Below are 22193 nucleotides of genomic sequence, written 5' to 3' on the forward strand. Positions count from 1 at the left end.
GATTTGGGTGCATGTTAAAGAACCTTCGGTGGTCTAAATTTCCGGAGCTTTCCACTACGGCGTCTCTGATAATCATATGGTGGTTTTGGGACGTTAAACCCCAGATATCAATGTTTTTACGCGCTAAAAAAAATGGTGCTGATAAGAGCAACCAGGTTATCAACACGGCCTTCCTGAGCATCCCTAAGCACTCAGCCACCTACTGCTTATCCTATTAACACTTAAAACACTTGACGCCTGACACTTTGAAGTGTAATTTCACTCAGCTTCAGTGAATTTAGTTGCAACTATTTTTCATCACAAAAAATAAATGAATGGATCGAATAGGCACTTGTCTATACACAACTAATGGGTTTTGCGTGGTACGGCAAAGACATATTTATTCACAGTCAAAAGATTACTGCTAAACCTGCATAGCGGAGGCATTTCCAGGCTGTAGAGTATGACACGTCAGATAAAGAGCGAAGTTTTCAAAACAAAAAAATTGCGCAATGGTGGTTTGTTCGAATCATGATATGCATTTCCGGTAACGCCCGCGTAACGTTGAACGGCTTCTTTATGTCGTACTGTACCTGACGTCTTGGAAATGGCATCGTCTTGGAAAGTGTTCCTGTCGCAGAAGAAAAGCCACGTTTCCGTGGCTCGGAAACAAGAAAAACTATTACCGCACTTCTCCTAGCCATCGCCATCTCCCCCCTTGAAAACAGAAGAGAAGACATAATAAAATAAGAAAATTACGTTTCGTAGCGAAATACTTATTTGTGGTAGCAGAATGTCATTAGGCTTGTTTTTACATAAAATCGTCAATGTGATATCAGGCGGGTGAATCGTACATTAGCTGTAGCGTACCTTTCTGGCCAAGAGATTAAACTCGTAGATCCCATTACTGAAAATGCAAGCGCTGGCTTTTCTCAGAAAGGACAATGATAGGGTTTTTCAACAAGTGCTGTCAGTCGATGCAGCATTTGAGCGAAAAAAAATCTCACGTGAGGCACTGAAGTAATAGTGATAAAAGTAGATGACCGGAGATAAACGCATGGATTCGGTCAACTGTTCCTACAGCAATTGCTGAATCGATCTAACTGCGTAAAAAGGAAACGTACACCCTGCAAAAGAATAATAATGACCTCATTTTTGCGGCACACGAGAATGATCTGTGTGCGTTCTTTCTGAGTGAGAAAGTGACCGTTCTGTTGTGTTTTGTCTGTCAAAGCGAATATGCTGGCTGCCTGGTAAGAAGGAAAAAAAAACAAGTATTGTAAAAGGAGGTGTGCCGATCGTGCACCCGCCTTTATGGAAATTTGCAGTGACACCGGGCACAGAAGAGTCATTTGAATGTGCACTTCAGCTATCTAGTCGGAATTGGGTTTATGTAGGTGAGCTCACTCCCTTCCAACCTTTTGGAATTCGTCCCGTTTTTCGGTTTTACCGCTGTGGTGCTTTACCTCATACAACTGAGACAGCTGCGTGCGTACTAGTAGTGCCAATCTGCCGAAAGGGTTTGATCGACGTATCGATTGTAGTGCGGGCCCATTGCGTCAAAAGGACCGGGGCAGAAGTAGAGATAAAAGGGAGGAAAACATAGCAAAACTATCGTATTTACTCGACTGTAACTATAACGTGACCAGAAGTGTAACACAATTAGTGACTTTCCGGCAATAAAAAAACCACGAACAAAAACAACCTGAATTTTCTTATTTGATTTTAACGTGAGGGCCGACATCAGGTAGCAAAAATATGGGTGTTACTTTCGGTTAAGAATGTAATTCTGTGCTAATGACAAGCAGATGACTTTTCTAGCGAAATGCAGAAGAGGCAGATGAATATCACGCAAAAAAAATAATGTGGAGGTTCTTAGGTACCAATTGGGCACCATTGGCTGGTAAAAGATACATGTCATTAAAAACAACGGGGTAGAGAAGGCGGAAACTACCGTTCTCGAATTTCTATAGGTAACGACACGTCTGAAGGGGTATTCAGAAAATTACCATTGTCACATGTTTTGGGACGTCTACCTAAACTTGGGTGTATTTCCGGAATTTAATATTGCAATGCAAGGGTGGTGCAAAATAAATCCCTCTCAGAACTGCGCGTTTAACTCTTAATTGGTTTTACTTGTGCCCACCACTTTAACTTCTGTGCTTATGGCTTCGATATGCTGATTACAAGGACAATACAACCACGGAGAAAACACGCAAGAATACTATATATACCGTGTAGACTAAGTGCAAGTTATTTGAGGAAAATAATGTCAGATCATATCCTCACACGTTTTTTGTTAGTTTTTAGCCAGATAATAGCATTGGCAGATAAAATTCTGCGCTTATTTTTTCAACGAGCTTGACCAGTTTAGAACGATCAGCAAAACTCAACTTACTTTCACAGAGAGGACACTGATATCCACCTCAGAAGCCTGGCCTCAGGGATGTTAAGTTTGCTATTCATACATTCATTACGTTACATTCCGATGTAATTACTGACGCTCGCGTACACTACAGGCAGCATTAAGGTAGTTATCGCGATATGATGAGACACCTTTCTAACCTGCCTTAACATTCATTAGAACATTCAATAAATTTTAGATGCAGTAGCTCCGTGGCTCGGTTTCTAGAAGCATTGGCTTTTGTCTCCAGTTCACTTTAACGTGGATTACGCAGGGAGCTAAAAGGAGCGAAATTCCCCACTTAATATTATCTGGCGTTTAAAGCGCCAAACCAAGGACATATAATGTACGCCGCAGCGCAGGGCTCTTGAAACGTAGGCCATCTGGTGTTAGTTATCGCGTGCCGAAATCCAAGTACGCGGGTTTGATGTCTTCCAGGTGCATATGCTGAATTTGCAGCTCAGCCACTCGTGCCTCCTCCCCCTGACACCGCCGCTTCAGCATCCCCTGCCCCTCTTCTTTCCATCTATTTCTTCTTTTTCCTTTTTTGATATCATCTTTCTGTCAATCACTGTTTATGCGGCAGCCGTTTTGGGGCCATACTTGTTCGCGCGCTCGACGCCTTAATGACCACCGGGAATACCTGCCTAACTTGCTCCTAGGCGAACGCATAAAACTGGCAAACTTTCTGCGTGCGCACACTGTTCCCTTGGCGACTCTTGCGGACGCGCCTGCGTCGGTGCAAGCGCTGTCGTGTATGCGTGTAGCCTGGCGAAAGTGCTTCGCGACTTGCCGGGGCTTTGCTTGGGATACCGAAAGGCCGCGGCCTCCCTTCACGCTCTGCCAGTATGTCTTTCGTTTCTTGCTTTGCTGGTGTCGTGCATTCAAAGGCGTCTTCGGCGGAGTCGTTGACTTCTCTCCTTCGCAGGTGCGTGCGCGTGTGCGGGTGCCTGTTAACGATCTATGGTGTTAGGTTCTTTTACCTCGGCACCCTGACTTTTATGGCTTTTCCAAACCGGACAGCTGCCCGCCTTCTTTTTTTGCTCAATGTTTAATCTGTTCTTTCAGTTTAGAGCCTTTTTGGGTCTAAGGCCACAAAGGATAAAAAAAGGGGGGGAGACTTTATTAAGGTCTGAGAGTTTTGTTGGCTTATCCTATTAGAACACTGAAAGTTTTCCGTTTGAGTAATTCTTTTGATTTCAGAGAATTGAATACTATATGGCATTTCTTTTTCGGCACCGCGTTTTATATCAACTGAAGACTTCACGGAAGCCTATTCTAAAGGAAAGTAACGTGCGACGAATCCGGCCGTATTGCACAAAAATGTGACCGGTGACGACTTCTTGCGTCACCTCGCTACAATTCAGTCATTAAAGGCAACAACATTTACTGTCTGAAATATCATTAAACTTGGGAGAACTGATTGTCTTCTGCACCGTTTTATAACTAAAAAAATGTGAAACACCAAATTTTCATCCTTTATGCTAGACTGTTTCTCACACTCGTGGAACATTCTTAAGAGAGAGAGAGAGAGAGAGAGATAAATAGAGAGGAAAGGCAGGGAGGTTAACCAAGCTAGACTCGGTTGGCTACCCTACACTTGGGGTGGGGGAAAAGGAGAATAATAGAACGGAAAGAGACAGAAAAGAAGAGGAGTAAGAAAGAGAAGCATAAATACTCCGAAACATTCTTCAAGTATTCGTAGTTCTGAACATCCTCTCTATCTCTGTGTGTTTCTTTTACAAAAAGCTCATACGCTTGTCGTTCAACTTCTTGCATCTCAAAAACTTTAGTTTTTTTTTTTTGGCTTCTTATATTACCGTTCTCTAGCACAGACTAGAATTCATTTTGCTTAAAGTTTTTATTTTTATTCCACGGTGTTCGCGTCCAATATTTGTTCCGATACTGCCGCCAAATGACTGTCTTGCGCCACCGTTTCTGTTAAACACGTCGACAGTGATCATGTTGCAGCATTACGTTTGCCCAGATGAATAAGTGACTAAATTCAAAAAAAGAAAAGCACGAAATGTCAAATCAAAGCGGTTTTCGTAACCCCGGGTTCAAGAAAATGAAAGCATAAAAGGGCATGATTGAACGTTGAGGGGCGAAAAGAATGAAATGAATGTGGGCGTGGAATACTTGACACTGCAGGCGTCGCAACAGTGTGAAACGGGATACTGCACTTTGTGACCATCAGAATTTCACTAATGACATTGCAAGGAGAGCCGCGAAAATGAGGCACACAACCCAAAGAGGCTGTAAAAGTTGGAAGCAACGCGTTGACCGTTGCTATAGCTGACACTGTTAACGAGCGACGTACTCAGATAACGCTTAGAGGCCGAGCCATGGAAGAAACAAAAGTGACCGCTGGGACCACCGCAGCACGCTACGAGCCTTCGACAAGGAAACGTGAGCATGAATAATATGCTGGGCAGAGTGAGAAGAAAATTGCGCATAGTTGTGAAGGAAGCTGTGACAGCAATGAAAGAGAACAGAGGGGAGAAAGAAAAAAAGAGGAAAAATTGCGAAAGCTGTCTGACCTCCACCTGACTACGGCACTTGCATAGTGTTGATTTAATTAAGTCGTCTGTTGCCGCTAACCAGTGAAACATGATATTATTTTTAGTGATCATTGACAGGAATTTGTAGAAACGCCATTATAAAATATAGGTGTGTGTGTGTGTGTGTGTGTGTGTGTGTGTGTGTGTGTGTGTGTGTGTGTGTGTGTGTGTGTGTGTGTGTGTGTGTGTGTGTGTGTGTGTGTGTGTGTGTGTGTGTGTGTGTGTGTGTGTGTGTGTGTGTGTGTGTGTGTGTGTGTGTGTGTGTGTGTGTGTGTGTGTGTGTGTGTGTGTGTGTGTGTGTGTGTGTGTATTGCCACTTGGACGCTAGTTACGGCGAGCGCAAGCCATGGCTGCCCGCGAGAATGGAAGACGATGTTCTGGGGCAGCGCGTGCTCTGGCTAGTTGTTGATTATTGAAGCAGCCATCTTGCCAGTTTTCGGTGCGTCTCCCCGCCGGCTCAGTTCTTCCTAGTTGAAGACCTTTTGTAGCACGTGTCAACTGCTGGAGGTGCTGGGTAACCCCCATCCGATGTTCCAAACGCCTCCAGGTAGCCCTGTACCTGCAGTGACAACACCTGTCCACCGCTCAAGCCGAAGACTCCGAGGACTACCTCCTGAGCGTGTGGACCTCTTCCCGAGATGACGTCTGTCACACCCCCGAACGCTACGGAAGGCGCTGCAGCCTCCAACGCAGAGGAAAGCGCTGCAGCCACGCATCATACGCTGTGGAAGCCACGTGTGCCGAAGGTGTTGCACGGTTCCGTCTTGGAGGATGTCGAAGAATTGCTGGCTCGGTTCGAACGGGTTTCGGACTAAAATGGTTGAACCGACTTCGACAAAATGACGAACGTGTATTTCAGCTTGGAGGACAGCGCTCGTACTTGGTACGAAAACCGTGAGCCTTTTCCCTCGTGGAGCGTCTTTCGTCGATACCTGCTGGCAAGTTGGGCCAATCCCGATTGCTGCGAACGAGCCGAGCGAGCGATTCAGTCGCGCCTCCAAATGCCGAATGAAATCGTCATGATGTACGTCGTGGACATGACGAGTCTCTTTTGTCGAGCCGACCCCGAAATGGCAGAAGAAAAGATGGTCCGTCATTTAATGCGAGGAGTGAAGAAGCAGCTTTTCGCTGGCCTCGTTCGCTGTCCCCCAAAGACCGTGGCGGAATTTTTGACCGAAGCCACAACCATGGAGCAAGTGCTGCAGCAACGCTCTACTGTGTACCACCGGCAAGTGATGCCGCTTCGTCAATAGGTCAGATCAGAGGTGCGGCAAGCAACATCAACATCGAGTCTCTTTGCGATCTCATTCGATCGGTGGTGAGCGACGAACTACAAAAGATTCAGTGTCAGTCCCAACCTACTGCAGGGTCTATTTGCAGCCTTGTCAGAAACGAAGCACGACAGGCTCTCCAAGTGCCGCCTTCCAGCTATGTACCGCCTGTCCTGGTGGAGCCACATCGTGCATCATACGCAGAAGCTGTAAGCCGATATATTCCTGCTTCACCGCGCTTCGTTAATCCTATTACTCAGGATGCACTTCCTTCGCTGCAGCCAATTCAGCACTTCGACAGCCGCTTCTCAAAAAATCCGACGTATGGCGCACACCGGACAGACGACCACTGTGTTACCACTGTGGTGAAGCTGGACATGTGTACCGGGAATGTCCCGATGGTCGCCTCAGACTACAGGGTTTTGCCGTCGACGCACCACACCCGAGTTTTGGCGAAAGACCGAGAGCTATTGAAGATTACCTCTCGCAACAGCGCATGCCACTGCGGCGGCAGTCGCAGTCCCCATCCCCAAGGCGATCTTCTCCAAATTTTCGGAGCCTCCCCGGAGCGGCGCCGGTGCGCTCGCCAAGCCCTAGGCGGGAAAACTAACGACAGCGACCTTCGGAAGCGAGGCCGCTGACACTCAACGCAAGCAAGGCCTCCCACCGACGCAAGCGCGGACACGGAGCGATTCCCCGACGACAGCGACGAAAGCCAGAAGCAGATTTTCTCTAGATATACATGTGGTAGTCGACGGTCACCACGACGTTAGTGCATTATTAGACACAGGTGCGGACTACTCGATCATAAGCGGGAAACTAGCAGCGCACATAAAGGAAGTTGTAACGCCTTGGTACGAAGCACAAATTCGTACTGCCGGCGGGCACGTAGTCACCCTAATCGGCATGTGCACTATCAGAGTGAGCATTCGGGGACGTACGTTTCTCGCCAGCTGCCTCGTACTTCGTGACTGTTCCCGAGACTTAATCTTCGGAGATTGTCCAAGTGGTGCACCTGAAGCCGTACTTCACGCGGTAGTGTGACTGCGCATGAACCATATCGCTGTTTTTGTGTATGCGCGTATTTTCTGTTGGTTCGCCCCGCCTTTGCCTTTGCATTTTCCAAGCATCAGAGTGATGCCTTTTTTTTTTCTCAGAGGGGGAATAATGCCACTTGGCCGCTAGTTACGGCGAGCGCAAGCCATGCCTGCCCGCGAGAATGGAAGACGATGTTCTGGGGCAGCTCGTGCTCTGGCTAGTTGTTGATTATTGAAGCAGCCATCTTGGCAGTTTTCGGTGCGTCTTCCCGCCGGCTCAGTTCTTCGTAGTTGAAGACCTTTTGTAGCACGTGACAATGTATGTGTGTGTATGTGTGTGTGTGTGTGTGTGTGTGTCTGTCTGTGTGTGTGTGTGTGTGTGTGTGTGTGTGTGTGTGTGTGTGTGTGTGTGTGTGTGTGTGTGCCTCCTAGTAAAGTTGCGCTTGTCTAAGTAGTTTTTACGAGCAGCATCGTGCAAAACAAACCGAACTAGAACTCGTCATCGCACCAGAGGTGGACGACTGGGTTTTTGCAGCTTCTTTAAACAACCAGCCCGCTTTAGCGACTCTGTTACTGACAGGTGTCAGTGTTCTGTGAGCAGTAGTCATAAAGCCCACGTGGCCTGCTTGTACTTTCCCTTCTCATCCTAATAATTATACTCCACTCCTGTGCTCTTAGTAGTGTTCAGCACACCGTGAATTCTTTGTGATCATATCTTCTGTTTTCCCTGATTTGATCTTTCTATATCTGTGTAAATTGAATGTTCATTCCACCCAAATCAATTGGCATGGTGAATGCCCCCTTAAAGTGTTTTGAATGATTCAGGCGTGTACATTTAGTACTTTTATGGTTGTCTGGCAAGTATGTTCATATTGAATTAGCAGAGACGCGTTTTTTTTTGTGGTATGCATTCAGTGCCGATGCAATGCAACCACTCGTGCACTGTGCTAAATGCCTCACTGTGCTTTCTTTTTTATTTTGCAGGTAAGGATAACTCGACAACTGCAATCTAAATGCAGCGCCGTATACGGTGAGCGCACTTGGTTATCCTTGGAGAAGCATTTGCATAGACTGACGGAGACGTAGAAGAAACAGCACAAGATCACGAAGCTACCTTTCAACTATGACAGATACCTGTGCTCAGAAATGTTGGCTCGCAGGTTCTGAACTATGAAACGTCCTTTGAGAGATAATATAACAAAGTTCCTCTCTGTTCTAATAGTACAATACGAGCCGTTAGGAAAAAGTGGAACAATTTCTAAAAAAAACAGATATGTAATTCGACCTTCCGAAAATTCAGGAAGGGCTCTTTATATGAAAGTCCGAATATCAATACTTTATTCATTATTAATGTAAACTACGGTTGTACTAACCTATCTTAATATTCAAGAGACCGAAAGAGAATCCTTAGAATACAACTAGAAATGTGCAAAAAGATCGCGGCGAGTTTTTGTCGTTGTGCAGTTGTCCTGCAAATAAGTTGATTTCGATGTTTTTCATTGAGCCTATAGCGAGAACATAAGAATTTAGTTAGGAATTTGTTGGTTTGTCATTCATGTATTTTTAATTTGCGCTGTCAAGAAAATAAAGTACCACCAACTTACGCATGTGCGATGTTAGTCGGGGCACGTTACTGATTGATATGTGGGGTTTAACGTCCCAAAACCACTATATGAGAGACGCCGTAGTGGAGGGCTCCGGAAATTTAGACCACCTGGGGTTCTTTAACGTGCACCCAAATCTGAGCACACGGGCCTACAACATTTTCGCCTCCATCGGAAATGCAGCCGCCGCAGCCGGGATTCGAACCCGCGCCCTGCGGGTCAGCAGCCGACTACCTTAGCCACTAGACCACCGCGGCGGGGCTCGGGGCACGTTACTGGGGCATATATATATATATATATATATATATATATATATATATATATATATATATATATATATATATATATATATATATATATATCACGCACTTCTACAAACACGAACGAACATTCATAAAAGGTCGTTGAACACCCCCATCCTATTTGTCATGAACAGAATCGTGACGTAGAGCATGCGCATATAAGGTAAAGTGTCATGCACTGAGTGACATTGCCGTGATCGTATAGTGGTTAGTACCTTACTGAGTGACATTGAATTATGGTGAGTTGGTGTAATTTCGTTCTATTAACAGTACGAAGCCGTTCCCGGAAAATAATTTCTCGCTACTTCCCTGCTCTACTTGCTTAGACATATGTTCGTGAGCGAACTCCGCGAAGAAATGTTCTCGTAAGCGGTGTTGTCAAGTTTTTAGCGCTTCTCCGAACCGTTATAATCGACGGGGCAGCATCTTCGTACATTGTCTGAGAGTGCCATCGCTCTTTCTGACGACCAGAAAGCAAAACGCACGGTCGCCAACCACCGTTCGGTCAGGTTGTCGGCTCGAGTGGCGGATCAGTCGCGCGGGGAGACGGGGATGCGGCCCGGCCGACAAAGTCGAAACGCATGGTCGCCTACGGGACGGGGCTAACGGCCCGTGGATCCTGTTCAAAAAGAAAAAAAAAACGATTTGCACACAGGCGCGACCTCGACCCTTCACAGAAAATCTGACCATCTCTCCCCCTTTCCTCTAACATCACAATGCCTAATATTTTCTGTTTTATAATCTGCATGCTTTTTTAATGCCACAACGTAGCTGATTTTCACCCTGTTTTGTCAGAAACATTTCTTTAGGTCGTCGTATATTTTCCCACTTTTTTTTTCTGACATGCCCTTCTCACCGTGTTTGGTAGTTCATTTCATTCGGTGAGCGGCTAAGCTTCCTTCTTTCGCTGTCCGATTCGGGTGTGTCGCTTCGTCTCTTCCGGTCCAGCGAATGACACATGCGGCGAGCCACGACGCCGGAAAAGGTCGACGGTTGACTGCCCCCTCCACCCACCACCGCACCCTCTCCTTTTCCTCCGGCTGCCGTATCGGATCTTCGTACCGGGGAAATTCAACCCGTACTATGTATATCAAGTGCTCGCTGGTCACATGCTGAACGCAACATGAATGCTGGCTAAATTCTGTATCGTGGTTCTGGCATTGTTCCCATGACGACATGCGCCCTTCGGCATACTTCTTGGGAGTGAAGGCGAAGTGTAGTGCTATCGTACTACACTTACTACGATAGTATTACACTGGCAGTACTAAGCGCAGTACTGTCGTGATACACTATACTACATGGTAGTACTATCGCACTATCGTGCTACTATGAATTGTAATACTATCGTTGGGCGAGCATTCAAAATATGTGGTCAGATATGCGTCGTCATTTTCATGTTATCATGGCGGAGCTATGTATTGCAGTCGTGAACATTCACAAGCCCCTAAAGACTGTAATCACGTCAATTTCTAGATTTTTTTGTGACGAATTCGTCGGAAACATTCGTTGCTTGTTTCTTTTTCTTTAGTCACTACTTTGTACGTGTGCTGCTGGCAGTGTTTGCAATGGCGGTGTTAAGCATGAAGCATAATCTTCAAAACTGGCGCTTGTATTCTTACACTTTCCTCACACGCTTGTCACGCGTTGTAAAGTTGAAAGCAGTCGTTTCTCTGCAGTCGTTCCACGTGTGTCAGCTTAGATAAAAACCCACCTAAGTAACAGCACCCCCTCCCACCCCCGTATCCTCAGTAAATGAGCCTATGCCCTTATCTAATGTTCAAACGACATCAATCTATTTTGCACTTCAAGCATGCCAGACATAATGTCCCCTTGCATTGTTTCTTTTCACAAGATTTACATTCCATCCATGCTTGAAAAAACTACACATAGAAAAATTGCATGATACGATTTGCTAACGTACAAAACAGTCAAGAAAACAGTTTGTGGCGCAGCTCTAAAAACAATCGATTACAGCAACCTTAATAGTGCACAGGGGTTCAAATTACGGCGACACTATTCATAAAACAGGACGGCTCACATACCAGAGAAGAAAGCGCTTACTTTCAATGTGTTCCATTATTCCATACCATTTTACAATCCGTTGCGCTTTCTGCGAAATGAACACTGGGATCGTTTTTTTTTGATATTAGCAATGGAGGACAATAAACAAGGAGATAGAAGTGGCGCCGTGTTCATTTAATGACAGCCATAAAAAGTAGCTCTTCGTATCGTCCAGCTACGTGCGCAAGGAGAAGAAAAAAGTATATATATCGGACCACAGATTGTGTCTGAGTAGAACTTCATGTCACTCACCGGCTCATTTGAAACGCGCTTGGTGCGTGGAGATGAGACTGTGCCCTTTCCGCTTTGAACATTGCATTATGCAGAACGAATGTCGTTCGCCTGGCTAAAAGCGGCCCAAATCTATGCAGCGCCCTCGGCGGGTATGCGGCTCGCGTAACCAAATCGGATGGCAATCGCTGGGTGTGCCGGCAATTTCCCCTTCCGTTTTCCTTTCCTTCTCAAATCAAGTTGTCACGTCTTTAGGGTGAGAAGGGAATGGCTTTCAAAGAGAAAGAGAGCTTCGGTAAATTGTTTCTAATCTGCGCACTCGCAGACAAAGGAGCTCTTCACTGGCGATTCACGCAGTTGAGTAGAAATAGACACCGCTTCCGAGGCACTTGGGATAGCTTTTTTTTTTTTTTGAGCGAGAGGAAGGGGGACGTAACCGTCAAGAATTCGCGCTCGGATCGCAGCCGGCGCCTGCTGCCCGACTCACTTGCGGAATGAGCGTTCCGAGTCGAGAGTGCTTTCAGGGCCACGAACGCCCATCAATGACGACATTTACGTTTAACCTTGTTTTCTCGTTTTAAAGTTCTTGTTTTTGTCTTTTTCGAAAAGCCTTAGTTTCTCACATTCAGGAATGAAACTGGTACACAGGTCATGAACTCTTTAGCTGTTTTCTGTATTTTTTCTCAGACATTAACACCCGGTGCGGCTGCATGAACGCTTCGCAGTTTGCCGACCTTTCCCTTCCATTCTCGTAGAAAGTTTTTGAGAGGCAGGAATAGAGGAAAAGGAGTAATAAACGTTTGTCGGCGAGAAAGAGGCCTTTTGAAATTGACTGGAGCTGAGCGGTTCTTCATTGTGCAGCCGTGTGGGAGGTCGTAATCAACTTTTGTAAGTGTGTGCGGGAGAGGGAGGTTCCGTCTTTCGCAGCGGAATTTTAAACGCTCGATAGCCGATGTTGGGGACGCAGAGAATGCTCGTGAACCGGTACCCGTTCGCATTCGCCTAATAGGCGACCCGTAGGCGGAAGTCGTTAGAAGGTGCCGACTTCGTTGCGCTTTTGCAGTGTGTGTCTGTGTGCGCGAGTGTGCTGAAGTGTGCGCATTTGTATGTGAGCGTTTGGATATGAGTCATCGTTCGTGGTGCACTGGCGCGATTTGTTTGTTAGCGCAGCTGTTTGCGTATGTTTCTGTATTTAAAGTTTTATTCAATAAACATGACGTGCTCCTGACTTTGTTAGCTGGTAAGATACGCTTTGAATGACGCGTTCTCGTACTCTGTGGCATTTGATTTTCTGTTAGTAAATTGTTTTATCATGTTTCACTAGCAGACTTTTCGTTAATCGCCCTCTTTAGCGCGGTTTCCACGCCTTCCGCAGAAGCTCCACTGTCGTATCAAACCCGATCAAACATGCGGATTTCCGTAAGGCACACGCTTCAGTGAATGTGCGTCCAGAAAAATGCTGCTTTTCGAAGGACACGATTTGTGTATTTGATTGGTTCGTTGTTGTAAACCAAGTTGTCTCTTATAAATTACAATTGAAGGTGTTTGTAGTTACCCAAGGTTTGAGCTGCCTTCGAAATCATCAAGACTTTTTAGTATACGTAACTTACTTTTGTTTGTTGAACCAAGTTCAGCATATGTGCCATCTACTACTGGCGCGTATGGGTATTTGGAAAAGTACAACATCTGAAACGTTTGTGTGAAGTGAAGGTATACTTCTGAAATTCCATCTCAATGAAGTAAAAGTGTCTCGGACACTTGCTTTATGTTGATGCTTTGTAGGATCTCCTCAATGAAAGCAGAATTTTATTTGTAGGAGTTTTAACATTTGCTCTCCTTCAGCTTCAGAAGCTGGCTTTGCCTCATAAACAGCCTTATACAGGAGAAGCGACCCTATCTACGGAGTGAAAAATCGCGTTTAAAGAGTAAGTTTTTGGAACTTGAAAACTCAAAGAATAAATTGAAATATTTCGAGCAAAAATGCCGACTGTCGTCATTTAAAAAAATCTTTTTTTTTTTTACCGCACTGTTTTTCAAATAACCATGAAGGAAAATGCAGCCAGCGCAGATTATCCAAGTTAAACGGCTTATTATTTTTTTAAGCCGGAATGATTCGGGCTCGCGGTAGCTTCTATTATTAAGTCGTTAAATTTTGTTGAGTGTTATTTGTGTACTTTTTTTACTGTCCACTCGAGTGAGCATGCCTCTCATACTATTTATTTTTCTTTTATGAACTGAACGTTCCAATAAAAGAAGTCAAAATTTTAACTATGGTCGCTGAAAAAAAACAAATGAAGAAATTAGTTCCAGTTTCTGCGCAGTATTAAAACTAATAAATGACGTACCCTTGTTTTGTAAGGCCTGTAGTTGCACGCACGACTACTAAAGCTGCTGAAATAATACCGTCAATGGACGTCTCGTGCTTGCTCGGTGATAAAGAAAAGTAACGATATTTGAGTATCTCAGCTCACCTGTGCATCGGCGTAAATGAATACGTAGTATATTTTCGCCGTCATCCAGACAGACGATAGCGCTCGCTTCCTCCTCTAGCTTTGCCCCAGCTGCGGAAAACCGCGCGAGTGGCGAAATGCGCATGACAACTACGGGCTGTATGCAAAAGCTAAGCGAGCTATGAGATGGCGAAAGCTTAGCGTTAGGACGTGAAAGACGATGGTCGGTTCCTTAATTGGTGTTATGTTCCCACTCGCGAAGTCTTGAGTCTTCAAAGCGCGTCGATGCAACGAGCTCCTGCATGGTATGCCCACTGTCCAACCCCCCCCCCCCCCTTCTCCCTCTCCCCAGCTGTTTGTACACTTTATCGTGGCAGCGTTGTGACTGATAGACGTCGTTTTTCATCAAGAGTGACCTAGCCGTTCAAAAAAATTTGCTCTTCATACTTATTCGGGACCTTGTAAAGTCATGTGGACTAGTTCGGTTCGTAGGCGTGCGTTTATTGGACTCCATACGGAAGATGGTAAAGCTACGTACGTTTCTGCAGATTCTAACGCTTTGTTATTTCCATCGGTGATTCGCCATTAGACCGAAGGTGCGCCTTTTATTTTCCGAGTACCTATGTTTCAGATAAAAATTCTTTGGCTATGTTGGGCTAGGTTCAAGAAAACATGGCTATGTTTGTACTAAGAAATGAAGAAACACACACATTTGGTTAGGGCAGGGTGTACATTACCTTAACTTACCTACGTTGGTATTTTTGAGAATACACCATGTAAGTCAGACCATGTGGGTGATTGGAATATCATTATTTAGCCCAGCTGGCAGAGCAATGTAAGCTTAAAGGAACCACACACAATCACTGTATATACGAAGAATGAGCGTATTCTCTCCCGTCGTTTCCCGTCTTCACGGCGAAATAAGCGACGCCGTCTGTTTGTTCCTCTGACGTCAGGATTCAGCAAGCTTTCGATTGGTCGATATGAAAGAGATACCTGTCGTGCATTGTCCATTGGCATCCTTTCCCTTGCAGTCGCATGCCAGGTCTGCCTCGCCTCGGCAAAGCATCGTGGGCAGTTCGTTTTATACATCTGCGCCTGCACAAGAGGAGATATTACGGTGTAGCTGAAAAAGCGTGAAATGTTGACCGGTGTTGAGAAACGACGGACCGATCCCGCCGAAGCCACCACTGTTGCGAAAGACGGCGACGCCAACACGGCCCCGGAGGCGCCACTGCTTCAACTCCGCCGGGAAGGTCACCAGCCGTTTGGTAGCGTATGTTTATCAGCTCGCGACTGCTTCTGCGCAGAGCTGATAAGACGAGCGGACGAGACGACGGTGAGTTAAACAAGGTTTATGTACAGCATATTTACAGAGGCGTTACAATTTCGGCACTGGGGCCGACAGAGACTCGAAGAGCCGAGCTCTTCTCTCTAACACATAGGTCAGTCTTTCGCCTAAGACCGCTGACTCACACACATGTCGGCACTCCGACACGGGGACGCCTCTCACATAGGACCGCCGATCGCGACGCGCCGCAGGGCTTCTTTTATTTACACCGGGTCCAACCAAAATGTCCAATCAGAAGCGCCGCTGGTCGTCCGGGCAGATTCCGCCAATGGGGGTCGCCGCGCCATGCGTCAGACCACCAGGCACGAGAACGCCGGCTCGCTGTCACGTGCGCCGCTGACTCAATGCACGTGGGCGAGAGAGGCGCCGCGCGTGTTCCCGCCGTTGAGATGTTCGCGTCGGGCAGACGGCGGGCTGGCCTTGACCCAGATTGCCTTTTTCAGAGGCACGGTCGTTTGACGAGGACTCGCTGGCATAACAGCACCCCCGCCGCCAGACAATGCACCGGAAAGACGAGCTGCTTCCACGGGGCTCGGATGTCAGGTGCGCTCGTTCGCCAGGTCCCTCCAGGTTCGCCTCCAGGGCCATGGGGAGAATACAGCTCCAGACTGGTCCGGGAACACATCCCATTTTTGACGACGGATCCCAGCTCCACTGGCTTGTCGCCACAACTTGCTGGCCAACTTCGCTCGTCTCTTCTGACCATCTTCGGTTTCAGCACTTGTCGATGGTTCTGCAACTTGCCAAGAACGGATCGACAACAGACAACACACGACACACGCAAGTGCCTTCGGTCACCCGACAGAACACCAGACAAAGTATAGTACAATATATACCTATCTACGTGTCTATCGGAATTTTGTTCCCTCTACATCAAGAGGCACATGTGGGACACAAGACTCTTAAAGTAAGAACTTGAATTTTTCACAATTACAACAACGCAACGAATTAGAATACCACATAAAGTTGGCCCCTTGAGAGCACTCTGAACGAGAGCGCTCGGCCCAGGTCGTGATGAGGTCAAAATTTTGCCCCGAATCGCCAGCGAGAAACCGAAAGGTTGAGAAGGTACTAACTAAACGCACTGCTCAATGCACCTGCATTAACGTTTACCTTTCCCTTTTTTTTTTCTTTAGCGAACGTCAAAGTTGCGCTGTGGAGCAACATGCTCCACCTCAGTAACCGGCCACTTTTAGGCGACGATACCTATGCGGCACCAAGAGCGGCTCACACTTGCGACGTTCCACAGGAGAACAACGATACGGCTTGCTATGGATTGGTTCCTCACAAGTTAGCTCTATTTCGTGTTCGATCACCGTCGTGTCTCCGGGACGGTCCGAGAACACATATCCAAACTCGGAAACAATCCTTTTCAGGTCCTCCTCCTGGACTTCACTTAACCTAGGCTTTAGGTTCAACTCCTCCCAGATTACTTTCGATCCCCCTTCGAATATATCAGTAGAACTCCAAATTTCTGCTCCCTCTTCCTCTGAAGCATTCAACAGCTGATTGACGACTGCTTTCAAGTTGTAAATTTTGTTCTGCCGCCTTCCTACTTGCACCTCATAAATTGTATCGCAAGGCTTCGATAATACTTCGGCGGGCCCTTCCCAATCAACCTCAAGCTTGTTCCTTTTGAACGGCTGCAGCAGCATTACCTGACTCTCTACTTCAAAAGCACGCTTCTTCACCGATTCCCCGTAGTGCTCCTTCGACAGCACTTTTGCCGCGTTTTTCTGGCTTTCCACTAGCGCTTCAATTTGGCTTTCCGCTAGCGCTTCAATTTGGCTTTCCACAAGCGCTTCAATTTGGCTTTCCACTAGCGCTTCAATTTGGCTTTCCACTAGCGCTTCAATCGAGAGATCCTCACTCTGCTCTCGAATGAGCGTTTCTCGATCAACTCTCGGCAGCTCGCTCCAACTTTCCGCTACAGGCGAGAGCATTGCAGCCCTCTCTCTCTGATCCAATGGCGCCATGTCGTCTCCCCTTTCTCCGGAAACCGCGCCGGTCGTGTCGGCGACGGGCCGCTCGCGTGACTGCTCACATGACTCATGCGGAAACTTTCCTTTCTGGGGTTCCGTCGACCCACCGACAAGGTCACTTGAGAGTTCACCGCATGGAACCAGGTCCAGCTTCCGCGAAAGCTTTCGCGCTTGCGATCGCGTGAGGGCCATGCACGCTAAGTTGGGGAAAAACGATTTGCCCTGCTCTTTGAGAAGCTGCTCCGAGTTGTTGGAGAAAAGATAAGGAAAACGATCATTTAGCGCGGCAGACACAGCTGCTTTGGTGCGAAGCTTACCGAACGGGCCTTCAATGACAACCGTGGCGATTGGTAAGCGAACACTCTGCACCTCGGCGACTTGCCTGATCCACGCGCATTCTCCTGTGAAGTCATCCGGAGACACCAATGAAGGGTGGACAACGTCCATGGTTGCCGCTGAGTCTCTAAGTGCTCGGCACGTTTTCTCATTGACCCTAATTTCTTGGAGATACGGCTCCAACAACCGAATGTTTTTTTCTGATTCTCGGATTATTGCGAAGGCAAACTTTTCCTGACAGTTTCTCGCGATGTGCCCTTCCTTTTTACAGTTGTAGCAGATTAGCGGCTTCCGTTTGTTTTCCGGTTCTAATGCCTGTGTGGTAGAAACCTCACTCGATTTCTCCGCTTCTGTTTGCCCTTCCCCTACACTGTCCTTCGTAAGAGACGGGTCCTTCTTGAAATTACGGTGCGGAGCGGGTTTCCGTTGATCAGGTTTCCTTGAAAAGCCCTCTTTCCTTTCATCCTTTTCAACGCGCGCTGCCCTGCTATGCAACTTTCGGCGAGTATAATACTCCTCAGCTAACTCAGCTGCCTTGTTTAACTGTACGTCTCCAAGTCTGTCCTGCAGCCAAAGTTTGACATCCTCCTCGATGCAGCGGTAGAATTGCTCCAATGCAACGCATTCCACCACTTTATCGCGGTCGTCATAAACACCTTCGCCGTTGAGCCATTCAATCAAATCGGCTTTAAGACGAAACGCGAAGTCAACGTGTGACTCATTCCCCTTTTTAGCATACCGGAACCTTTGCCTGAAAGCCTCAGGTGACAACTTATAACGTCTCAAGAGCACTTCCTTAACCTCGTCATAGCTCTCAAACGCTTCCCTAGACAAGCAAGTTATCGCGTCGGACACTTCGCCGGGAAGAAGAGCTAACAGGTTCTGCGCCCAAAGAGACCGCTCCAAAGCATTTCGCTCACAGACGTGTTCAAACTTGACGAGATACTTCGCCATGTCCTCGCCTACTACGAACGGTGGCAGTTGATCCCGAATTCTAATACCGCTGACCTGCATCGTCGGAGAAGCTGCGCTAGGCGCCTGCGAACACTGTAGGATTGCCAATTCTAGTCGTTTCAACTCTAGGCGCTCTTGTCTCTCGGCCTCCTCGCGCTCGCGACGTTCGCGCCTTTCAGCTTCTTCACGTTCGCGAGCTTCGCGCCTTTCAGCCTCCTCACGTTCGCGAGCTTCGCGCCTTTCAGCCTCCTCACGTTCGCGAGCTTCTACTTCTCGCCTTTCAGCCTCCTCACGGCGTGCTTTAATATCCACCCAGGCCTCATCGACTTCCTCAGCCGACACTCCCTCATCCTTCATAATCTCAAGGATCGCTTGCTTTCGTTTCGCACGGCCCAAAGTAATGCCGAGTTCCTCACAAATTTCGATGAGTTCCTTCACTTTAAGGTTCTCCATCGTTCACACTAGCCTCTTGCTGTTTGCCCCTGTTAAGAATCTACTTGCCGTACCCACTATAAGCCTACTAGCAAGACGCGCAAGCAATTTTTCACACTCCCGTGTTTACCCCCTCCGCATTAACTTTGGTTTCAAAGCGCTTCGACTTGGCTTGAAACTATCAAAGCTCACTTCAATGCTTCACACAGCCCTTCTCTAAACTACTACAACCTGAGCTAGAGTAGTCTGGTGAACTGAGGGGAAAACATCAGGCACTCACCGCATCGATGTCGCTGACGCCGGCCGATCCCGCAGCTGCCAACCACTGTTGCGTAGCCACCTCCGAAATCCCGCCGCTGACCTCCACTGTTGCGAAGCGGGCCTCCGTGATCCCACCGCTGCCACCACTGTTGCGAACGACGGACCGATCCCGCCGAAGCCACCACTGTTGCGAAAGACGGCGACGCCAACACGGCCCCGGAGGCGCCACTGCTTTCAACTCCGCCGGGAAGGTCACCAGCCGTTTGGTAGCGTATGTTTATCAGCTCGCGACTGCTTCTGCGCAGAGCTGATAAGACGAGCGGACGAGACGACGGTGAGTTAAACAAGGTTTATGTACAGCATATTTACAGAGGCGTTACAATTTCGGCACTGGGGCCGACAGAGACTCGAAGAGCCGAGCTCTTCTCTCTAACACATAGGTCAGTCTTTCGCCTAAGACCGCTGACTCACACACATGTCGGCACTCCGACACGGGGACGCCTCTCACATAGGACCGCCGATCGCGACGCGCCGCAGGGCTTCTTTTATTTACACCGGGTCCAACCAAAATGTCCAATCAGAAGCGCCGCTGGTCGTCCGGGCAGATTCCGCCAATGGGGGTCGCCGCGCCATGCGTCATACCACCAGGCACGAGAACGCCGGCTCGCTGTCACGTGCGCCGCTGACTCAATGCACGTGGGCGAGAGAGGCGCCGCGCGTGTTCACGCCGTTGAGATGTTCGCGTCGGGCAGACGGCGGGCTGGCCTTGACCCAGATTGCCTTTTTCAGAGGCACGGTCGTTTGACGAGGACTCGCTGGCATAACACCGGCCCGAGCCTGAGTGCCAGTATTCCACGTGTTTTATGACGAAATGAGGTACGACGAAGAGACAGTGCTTGTAAGAAGAGTAGTTAAGGTGAAAAATCAACTACTCTGTCACCTTTGACCTCTGTGTAGTTTAGGGGCCCTTTAACAGATTACGCTCCAGATTAATATTATATTCAGTACGTTTGACAATGTGCTGGCGTACCTGAAAGCAGATACCTGAAAATTCTTGGCAACTTTATCGAAAATGTCTTTTTTTTCATTGACATACATCTGTCGTGGTCGTTCAACTAAACACCGTCAAAATTTTGCTTTTCTTGCGTGGGAACCACGCAATAAAACTGAAACTGGCGCTGTTGCAAGGCTTTTTATTCGATCCTGAACAGTGCGGCCGCTTATCAACAGAGTAAAATGCAAAACTGCTAAAGTACTCTGATTTAAATGTCTATGAACGAACTTGAAGAGGTCAAAGGTATGCCTGTATACTACACCCAAACTATATGTATGTGTTATTTTGTGTTTTACTTGTTTTTTGTAACGATCAAGTGGAAAGAAGTAGCCGTCACCAAGTAGTAGTGAAAACAAAAATTTCGCTTTTATTTTTTTACTCCAACAACAATAATAAAAAAGAACGGAGTGCTTCATAATCAACCGCGGAATTTGCGTAGGATCTCACAGTTTAGTTTATTGTAATCCTCATACTTTCTGTTCATGGCAAGTACGCTTGTGTCTTGTGAATTTTTCTTGTACTGCTTCTGTTTACGTTATCCGCAAATAAAATTATCGATAGGTTGATACACTAATTTTCTTTTCATCTGCACAGTTTATTACCGTAGCAGCTTCGAGAAGTGCTCCTAGTTTTGTTCTCTAATAAAGGATGCGTCGCTATGCATGAACTAGAACGTGATTTTTTTAAAAACTTCATAATTATGACTTCTTGCGAACTTTTGGAAGGTTAAGACAAAATGGTTGTGGCATTAGCACCTAATAAGGCATAGCAGCAGTTGACGGATGTCTCTAATCCATGAAGGATTTTGCTGGATTTCACGGTAGTGTTGGCTCTACCAAACTCTACCGACTCTAGCCTTAATAAAACTTGATAAGAAAAGCTAAGTACGTCGGGAAGTCATTATTAATGGAATCCTCAAGTCAGCGTCATCCGCCAGGTGGTTGGGAGAACGCGCCTGTGTGTTCATATTCCTAATACGTTTGATTAAAGAATGGTCACGTCTTTCCTGAATCCTTCCCGGACCAGATGTATTATAAGGCACACGGGCTGTCATAACATGTTAGGCGTTGAGGGGCACGCCTTCTGAAGTTTTCGAGGCTTTCGTCTTCTCGGCTACGAGCGCTTCCCGGCTTTCACAAAGGTTGTCTTGTCCGCACCTCGCTTTCGGTGCCACCAACACTATTCATACTGACTTTGTAGTAAATGAAAAAAAATGTGCCTTCGTAACGCGAGAAGGCAAGTTGGCGACTAGAGCTGTTTCTTCCGCAGCTTGCAAAATTTTTTTAGGTTCTTGCCATTTTATCAGGCGTTATTCTTTCCTTATTTGTGGTTGTTAAAAGAAGCTTATTTGCTATTTCCATTGACTCAATGTCAGCAAAAGTTGGCCATTTTTTCTAATTCACATCAGTTCTTTCTGTTTTTTTTTTCAATAGCTTGCGGCCTCCATTTACTGGCTTTACGCAGAGCTTCTCTATGATAGAAAAAGTGTCGTTTATAGCAATCCGATTTCTTTAGTTATTTTCAGTATTGTTTCTCTTTTTTTTTAATCGTATCAGTCTTTCTTTCTTTGCTGAAAATCGGTGGATCAACACTGTGAAGTTCTTAAACATAAGCATTGAAATAAGTAATCATAAAGAAAGCATTGAACTAGTTGGACATAGCGCTTCCCCGGCCTGACACGTTTTCGAATATTTTGCCGGTGTTGCGTTTTTCATGTTTTGAATAAATCGAAAGCAGAACAGATATACGCTTGCGAACACATGTGCTTATTTTCTCTTGATTAGAGAAACGTTGCATCGGCTCACTCAATCAAGTCTGCCCTGCGAGCAGTCAGTATCAATAATTTCGTTGCATCACCGTGCAAACGTAGTTCGTCTAAGCAGTTACAATAACGCTCGTTGTGATTTGTGAAGGTGCCACCGT

The 22193-nt window shown here is 46.8% G+C and overlaps 1 protein-coding gene across 1 annotated transcript in view; it reads left to right on the top strand.

The window, feature by feature from the left end:
- Positions 1-22193, top strand: part of LOC142814067 (kin of IRRE-like protein 2) — a 176908-nt gene that overhangs the window by 43179 nt on the left and 111536 nt on the right. Inside the window, exon 3 of the mRNA XM_075892005.1 lies at positions 8237-8282. Within this exon, the coding sequence (XP_075748120.1) occupies positions 8237-8282 (46 nt within the window). The remainder of the gene's footprint in view (positions 1-8236; positions 8283-22193) is intronic.

This window comes from Rhipicephalus microplus, chromosome 4 (assembly GCF_043290135.1).
Source record: "Rhipicephalus microplus isolate Deutch F79 chromosome 4, USDA_Rmic, whole genome shotgun sequence".
In the NCBI taxonomy this organism is placed as follows: Eukaryota; Metazoa; Arthropoda; class Arachnida; order Ixodida; family Ixodidae; genus Rhipicephalus; species Rhipicephalus microplus.